The sequence below is a fragment of the Pollachius pollachius genome (genome assembly GCF_949987615.1).
Source record: "Pollachius pollachius genome assembly, chromosome: 11".
In the NCBI taxonomy this organism is placed as follows: Eukaryota; Metazoa; Chordata; class Actinopteri; order Gadiformes; family Gadidae; genus Pollachius; species Pollachius pollachius.
Window position 1 is genome coordinate 17,187,005 of NC_136944.1, and position 8,765 is coordinate 17,195,769.

Sequence of the window (8,765 nt, forward strand, 5' to 3'; positions counted from 1 at the left end):
GAGATGAATAGAACAGAAGACACGTGTGCATATTCTACAGGCCTCACCGTTATGACAAATGACTAAACACCACATTTCTGCACAGCATCCATCATCCCTGTGTGTCCGGGAGCCCCTATAAACAACTAAAGGCTTCAGTGCTAGAAAAGCAGGTGGTGTATAGTTTGGAAATGAGTTGGCTCAGGTGGACTCATCAGAGGGAAATGTTCTAGTTACAGTTTTTCAGAGTAATTTACAATCCAGTACCAACATATCACTTTTCCCCACCAAGCCGAGGCAAAGAATACCTTCAAGGTGGAATGTGTCGGTAATTGATAACAGCTACAACGGCTGCAGGTTGAGTGGGGCAGGTTTCTCCAACAGATGTGCATCTTTATTGTTGTTAGGCTTTAAACTTTATACTTTTAAGTTAGAACAGCCCACTTTCACACACACACACACACACACACACACACACACACACACACACACACACACCCCCCCACACACACACACACACACACACACACACACACACACACATCCCAAGCCTGGCCAGATGCTAAGCGATGAATCCTGAGTGCTGGATGTCAAGGTAAGGAACCGAGGTGCATTATTGACTCAACGCAGGCCCTTCATAAATATCGAACCCTATTCAGCGCATTAGATTAGCCCTGGCTACTGGCGCTTTCAGCCATGCCCTCGAGACAGCGTGGCCGGGGAGACAATTAGGAGGGGGATGACGGGTTAGACAAAAGTGCTCTCAGTCAGATATGAGTGGGGCGCACAGGTCAAAGAGCCAGTTCATTTCAAGCATTAGAGATAGCATTCATGGCCACCTGACGGCACAGATGAGTCAATTGTAAACCCGCCGCTAATGCATGAGACGGCGAACAAGTGAGGATTAGAGAATAGAGGAAGACAGATAAGCCACAATAAACCACATTCATGAAAAAAAAAAAACGTTTTCTGTAAATAAGGTAGACAGATGGTAGACACATGCCACGTCTAACCACAAATCTCGAAGCTGTTGAGTTTACTGACAGGCATACACTAATCCAGTGGGGTATGCAAGGGCCACATTGGCGTGGGCAGTGTCGCATGAGAAGGGGTTCCGCCTAGAGAGACCACTTCCTCCTGTCTGAGGCACATTATGCCACTTCCTAACCACTAAGTTGATGATGTGTGTCAGAGAAGCGTGCAAACAGAGCAACTAATAGCATACCTGCAGGGGGTTATGGAACAATAAGTAATGAAATCTAGATGCATGTTGTTCTTTTTTTTTGTCAGGGTTTCTACAGCTAACTGCCAATGCGACAGCAGACCTGTCTGTCTGCCTAAACAAGTTCTGGTTATTCGGCTCCTGGGTAATCACTCATAAAATAGGATTTTTTGTGCCTTTGCTGCTTGTGTAACTTTGGTGTGCTGTGCTTTCTAGTCACGTAGATGTCATCATTAACTTAGTGATGTTCTGTAGCATCATGTTTTATGATCTGGGAGACTGTAAAAGTAATACCATCTTCAACTGGTTGTTGTAGTAGTAGTAGTAGTAGTAGTAGTAGTAGTAGTAGAACTATGGCACGTAAAGGTATGTAATAACACTTAGTTACCTGGATACTAACCGGTTCTTGTTTATGTTTTGTGCTATGAATATGATTGACGTTTGGTCAACATATCCATAACATGTCAATGATGTTAAAGGGTATCATCAAGACCTAAACTCTAGCTCATTGTTATAATAGTCCAAATGATTATGTTGTAAACGTAAATTAGCAACCCTAAACCTAAAGACAATGTTCGACCCGTTTACAAAATGAAAAACTTCGAAAATCACATAAAATGATCCCCTAATTTTCTCCAGCGCATCCCATGCGTTACCATGGGAACAGGAAAGTTATCCAGTCAAAGCGACTCTGCTGCATCAAAGTGTGTCGGTCCCTCTGGACGTCGTATTTAAAAATACTTCCTTCGGACTTTTGACATTTATATGCAAGGCTTTAAATAAGGAGATGATTAAGATTAAATATTAGTTATTCTTCAAAAGTCCCAACAGCTTTCAGAGTGGAAAGGACTGCATAGTTTGAATTGGTCATAAATGCTTTATTCGAGTGTTGAATAACTGTGAAAACTGCAGTGTGAGATAGATTAGAAATATTGCTACAAGCACAAAAAAGAAAGAAAAAGAGTTGCGTCTCCTACCAATACACAGGCACAATAAATCCAGCGCGACGAGCATCCTGCTCTTGGTGCAAAAGGAACTTTCCTCAGGTTGGCGGAGGAAATGTTTCCCAGCGCCGTTCTCCTTCGCCTCCCCGGCTCCACCATTGTCGGCCAACCGCAGCTGAAGTTCAGCGTCCCGGGGCAGCGTGCTGGAGTTCATGTGGGAGCTGTTCGAGTTGAACATCTGCCTCGTTTCTAATAACGGGTGGGCTCGAAGAAGAAATGCAGCTCAGAAAGTTGTTGCCTCGACCCGGTTTCAGCGGTTTAAAAAAACCGAACTCTCAAAACTTGTAGTCCATTGATCAGTGGGGATGTTTTCGTCCCAGGTTTTTGACAGCAAACGTGAACCACTCAAATAGTCAAAAAGTATTTCTCGTAGAGTTGTCGATACACATCGAAAATCTCCCAAGACTATGTTCTCAAGATTCTTGATCAGCCAAAAAAACGGTGGGTGCACGGTGACTTGATATTAAACATTAAAGAGTAACGTTATAGCTTAAGCAACAATGAACTATAACCCCACGACTTACTTTCGTCCGGTATGGACCTTTTACAGAACGGCATTAGACAACTAATCGTAATTCACGACTTAAAAAAACAACACGACCACAGAAATCTGTGTCCTGCTATAACGCGGGAGCTAAAAGTGTGTTGGATAGTTCTGCTGTCAGGCCGACCGACTTGTCCATGTTCCACTCAGCAGTCTACGCGTAGTAACTATCCCATCCATGTGAGGAAACTTTCCCCCTGAGCTCCCCATTAGTTCTCTTCAGCCCCTCCCCTCTTCAGCAGTCAACGTTGAGAAACGCACATATGGTTCTGCAACCTAGTCTTAAATCCCACACCAGTTTTAAACCCAGGACATAATTAAGGAGACAATTTCAATATAGTTAAACTTACTAAATTAGCTTAGAAATCAATCGAATGAAAACACATTTCGATTACAAACTGTTAATAGGCCTACATTGGCAGAGATTCTGTATTAGGCCTACTTGGCTTTTGGCCTCATAGGCTGCATTATTTTGATACAGACGGTAGACCTTTTCCAAAAAGGCCTAGGCTACTGTGCATGGAACTGTGATCTTTTATAACCACTATGACGAATATACAAGCCAATCACAAGTTACAACTTATTTTACAGTTTCGTAAAGTAAGCATAACATGCTCAAAATTCACGTTGTGTAGTCACAGGTGTCTGCTACAGAGGGTCAGAATAAATGTTGTACTATGTAGGCTATTTTAAGTTAGTATTTTTTTTACCTACTTTACACTGGCTCACTGACTTAGCATTTGCAGGATGCGTTTGCCCCCTAGTGTACAGAAATTGTACGTTTTTTCTTCTCAATTTAGTCACGTTCCTTCGATTAATGAATGAAGTGACCTAGCAGACCGTATGCTGCTTATGCTGCATTTGTGATCATCGGGTGAATAAATCGCATGTTTTAGTTGTAGGCCTACACTGTTCTATTCTTCTTGTTGTGTTTCTGAATCGGGTTTTTGAATTCGTTGTTATTTTGGGCCAAATATATTGATGCTTTTTTTTTGCCTGATGTGGAATGTGAACAGGACCGCATTGGGTTGATTTGATTAATTAATGTTTGCCTCAAAGACGTCAAGGCAAATGCATGACCTTTATCGTGATGAGATGCATGCCTTAACGCATAAAATAGGTCTAGGTCTACACAAACCAATTTAATGAAGCATTTTAAATCGAAAGAACACGTTCAGAACTCGTGACTGGTGAATATTGCCGAATCTTGCCATAAACCATCACAGGTTTCGTAGAAGTGCACCTTAGCTGTTCATTTGAACTCCACTAGGTGGCAGCATTATTCTCTGCCGCCGTCTTAATCGTGGACCCCTGAACATATGTTCATCTACCAGACTCCATTCAGTTTTGAAGGATTCCATTTTATATCAATTTTATTTTATACCAAAAAAAAACTCACAATATCTGTGATGAATATCTATTTCCCTCAACTCACAACGAGGATTCCTCCCCTAATGAGGGTAATGTATTGTCACTTAGATCAACATAACAATATATCAAACTAGTCACAAGTGGTATTTTAATATCTGAATAGATAATTGGGATAATCCTTGCATTCAACCCTATGGCAACACAGAGCTGTCACACAGTGTAGCACCCAGGAACCAACTCAACTTTGTGCTTTCTTGGTTACGGGCAGTGCAGGAGTGCACCTGGCTTGTTTAATGGTTGGTTATTGTTTTTAACTTTAGTCATGCTTGACTGCAATTTGCTTCACATAGCGCCAGATAAAGTTATCAATTCCTAACATCCCAAAATGTGTTGTATTTGTTTGTTTTTTGGGACTGACCTGAAATTGAACTGGAATTGAACCTGTACCCTCAACCAAACCCTGAATCCAAACCTAACCCTAAAACCAAACCCTGACCAAATCCTAGTCCTAACCGTACAGCCAAAGGAACTTCAGTAAATCGCCAAATGATATTTGGTTATATACTTTTCCCACTTGCATGTCCCACATGATCCCTCAACACCATGTTCCAATGCTAATAGAAATGTTCAATCATTTAGGGATCAATTGTCACTGTGTGTTGGAGAGATGGTGGAACGGGAAGGAAAGGAGTCTTAAGACGTTGGCATCTTACTACTTCAATGAAGAAACAGGTCAAAACAGCGTCTAGCAAGGGACGAAAAGCAGAACTCAAGGGCAGATTTATGGAAGTGATTCATCAAGTAACCTAATCCTATGTGACAATGTCATCATCATAACACGGGTTGGGAGGGGGGGCGGGGGGGGGGGCTTAAGGACACACCACCTTCACATTCCTGTGCTGTGCTGATTCATTTTGAACACTCCACATCACACCAGTCACACACAAGCCATCAGCCGTCAGAATACGTTGTAGAAAGTTCGCAGAAAAACAACCACAACAAACACACTCATACACAGCAAGGTCAGGAAGCAACAAGTCATTCAGCGTTCTGCTGGCTGCCTCTGAGGTAACGAGAAGCAAGCTCTCCTGCGTCGTCGTGTCTCTCGAGGGGTGGGGGACTCCTGCCTGCTTCCCCGGGGAGAAGGGATGGCTCGGACAGCTGAGTGCCGCTGTGTCCACTACCTCTTCCTTGCCTGGCTCCTCTTCCTCACCGCCGGCCAGGTGGTCTTCCTCACCCTCAACTACACCGCAGGAGTACACAACAGGGTGAGAGAGCGATCTGGTTGTTTATTGGTTATCAGTTACAGTTAGAGTCTAGCCTATATGCCTAGTCACTACTATCTGCTCGTAGAATAAAGGAGTCAAGGAATGACTTACAAGGAATACAAAGCAATCAAATATTAGGTTATTAATGAATTTTGGAATTCATAGGGACACTGTATGTCTTGAATAAAGTAACGTGTAAGAAAAGCATGCTCTGTTGTGTGCAACGCCCTACTATGTGTCTGTGTGTTTGTAAACACCTTTGGAGGGTGCTTTTGAGACACCTGTGCAGAGCCACTGCTCACTGTGGTGGTTTCAGAAGCACAGCTGGTTGTGACTTCATCTCAGTGTTTGACTCATGGCTGGTTGTCAAGACAGAGCCCACAAGGCTCATAGCAACGTGGGTGCATGGCACTGCTGCCACTTATTGATATATATATATATATATTATGTTATTGATGCTACCATGGCGTCATCCAGTATCCTGATTGCAGAAGTTTGTACCACAGTTGTGGTTTGAAAATGCAATACTTGTTGAAGTTGACGTGCAGTGATACCAGTTCAGCATTGTTTGTGTTTCTCTTTTCCCTTTCCCAGTCTAAGGGTGAGGTCACACCACAGCCCACAAGAGAACTCAAACACAACCTTAAACCACAGGTAATCAATCTATAGATCTATTTTTAATGCAGCGTTTCGTTTTCGTCTTTATCCGACCTTATTTCCACTTGGCAGTAGTATGGTTAAAATACGTCAGCGTCTTCTTTTTCTTTCGTCTCTTCTTTGTATTGCTTTTCTGAGAACAGTCAACATCCTTCTTTCTTTTTTTCCTTCATGTAACAGTCTGTCAATAGAGTACCTCTACCACTCTGTTTCTGTGTTGGTTTATCTGGCTGTTTTCTGTTTATGAAATTTGTATGATATTAATAATACTTGAGCACTTTCAATCTCAACAGGTCAAGGAGAAGATAGCAGAGTCTTTTTCAGGCAAAATGATCACTCTCGAAGCCTCAAAAGGTACAGTACTTCCCCTTTTAATGGGACTGGTTGTAAAGAGGGAAGGGATGCACTGAGGGCTGCTATGACCTGACCGGATTTACATTATGTTGAACGTTTCTCTTGACAGTATATAGTTGAATAAAAGAAAATTGTTTGAATCATGACACGAAAAATAAAACTTAAGTTTTAGGTTAGGTAGGCTAACACAAGATTTGACAAAAAAAAACAAAAAACGATTTAGCGAATACGAAATAGTATGTTGTGCTTAAACAAGACATTCGAGAATATCTGATGTTTGGCCCAGGATTAACACCGTGACACCATACCAATCCTGAAAATAAGTTTTAAACATTAAAACATTAGGTAATTGTATTTACCAGCACAGCGTTTAGCGTATCAAAAACTGATCCCCACTTCTCCACCCTGACCCAGTGGACGGCGAGGGGCGCATCCAGTGGAGAACCAGGAGGGCGGAGCCGCTCCTGGTCACGCTGGCCGGGGAGGTCGTGAGCCTGAAGCAGGACGCCTACTACTTCCTGTGTCTGACGGTGACCCTGAATAACGAGCTAGGGCCCACCGCGGTGACGGTCACCCTGAAGCGCAACGACCAGGTCATCCTGGAGGGCCGGGTCCACGGAGCCACGCTCAGCACGGGGCCCCTGGTCAAGGTAGAGGACATGGTCGGCTCGGACAAACTGGTGGTCACCGTCACGCCCCCGGCTGGAGTAGATGTGACTTCCCCAGTGAAGACCAACCTGGGGATCATCTGCCTGCCAAAACCGCCTTCCTTCCCAGCCCAACCCCCACCACCGCCGCCGCCTGGGAAGGAACAAGAGCAGATATGACCACAGATCCTTGACGACGTTTTGAGCGCCTTCAGCGCCAGCTAAAGGGCTGAGTATGGCTCCACGTCGACGCAACGCAAGGGGGTTTACGGACCCACGTCGTTGCGGACCCTCCTTGAGTCCTCCTCAAGGGCCGACATGCGCCTCCCAAAAATTGTAACCTTGCGTCGAGCTGATGCAGCAGCAAGGGCTGTGATTGGTCTGCCAACTAAAACCCGACTATTTGCATTATTTACTTTATTGACAGTTTTTTTTGAAAGCTCTTGTTATTTTATTTATTTGATTGATAATGTTTCCAGTCTATTAGTCAGGTTTCAGGTTGACGTGCGGGTCAGTTGATGAGTTGACATGTGAATGTATGGCAGTGTGCTAACAGCATAGCAGTTGTGTAAATGACTCAAAAATATTATTGAGCTGTGTCTGTATGTGCTGCCTTTGAAAGCCACGTCCGTTGGTCATTTAGTTCAAATGAAATAAATAAAAAAAAATCTTAAATTGAGTGAGTCATCCTCGATATTTGGCCTGGTAAAAATGTGTTATAATATTTAATAATATTACTATTCAGAACCGGGAATTCCCACTCAAACCCCTATTGGGGAAATGAATAGTCTAGCGTGAGTCACAATACTAGTCTCTTTCAAAAAACAAGCCCTTCTCAGGGGGAATAACAGACAAATGGTCAAAGAAAATGTGTCACTAGTCAACCCACGGCTGTTAACATTTACCCCGACCGCTGTTTTGAGCAACCTCGGATAACCTTCATTGTCCTTTATGATCACTGCGTTCTCACTTCTCTTGCGGTGCGCAGGTTTAAGGGCTACACAGATTAAACAGACTGGTCCCAGCAGAGAGACAGAGTCGAACACAAGGGGACAGCATTTAGCTGAGGACAAATCTGGTTTCACAGAGCCTCCGATGTTGGCTTGTTACGACACAAAATCAACTCAATCGGTAAAGCCCCACAACAACTCTTGCTCTCAACCTCACACACACTGTAGCTTCAGACACACACGCACACACAACCTCTCTCTTTCTCACTCCCTCTCACCCACACACATACACACAACTCTCACTCTCCCTCAGAAACACACACAAACATTCTCTTACACACACGCACCCTCTTGCACTCTCTCCAATGTCGACACACACACACACACACACACACACTCGCTCTATCTCACACACACACAAACACACACACACACAAAACACACAAACACACACACACACACACACAAAAACTAAAGCAGGACCAAAATTAAATGAAAATGATAAGTACAATAAATCAAATGGTAAACTTTCAAATGTATTGACATGTATAGTCATAACCTTTCACAAGGTTGCGTTTGGTTCTTGACGTTTATAGCCAGTTGGCTTTGCCACGACAATCATCGTATTTGTACAATACTTTTGCCCGCTGTACAATCGATAATGCCAAAAGTCCCATAATGTAAGATCATTTTATAATTTTGGGACACTTAATATCAATAGGGGAGCGAGGGGCCACTGGGGTGACGGTCACCCTGAAGCGCAACGACC

The 8,765-nt window shown here is 43.4% G+C and overlaps 2 protein-coding genes across 2 annotated transcripts in view; one reads left to right on the forward strand and one right to left on the reverse strand.

The window, feature by feature from the left end:
- Positions 1-2,914, reverse strand: part of ppap2d (phosphatidic acid phosphatase type 2D) — a 22,241-nt gene extending 19,327 nt beyond the window's left edge. The window contains exon 1 of the mRNA XM_079746467.1: positions 2,179-2,914. Within this exon, the coding sequence (XP_079602593.1) occupies positions 2,179-2,383 (205 nt within the window). The 5' untranslated portion in view covers positions 2,384-2,914. The remainder of the gene's footprint in view (positions 1-2,178) is intronic.
- Positions 2,915-5,268: 2,354 nt separating this feature from the next.
- tnfsf18 (TNF superfamily member 18) lies at positions 5,269-7,435 on the forward strand (the record flags this gene model as incomplete). Its single annotated transcript, XM_079746162.1, has 4 exons — positions 5,269-5,388; positions 5,983-6,042; positions 6,339-6,399; positions 6,814-7,435. The coding sequence occupies 4 exons, from the start codon at positions 5,269-5,271 to the stop codon at positions 7,224-7,226; spliced, it is 654 nt and encodes a 217-aa protein (XP_079602288.1). The 3' UTR covers positions 7,227-7,435.
- Between the last annotated feature and the right edge of the window lie 1,330 nt (positions 7,436-8,765).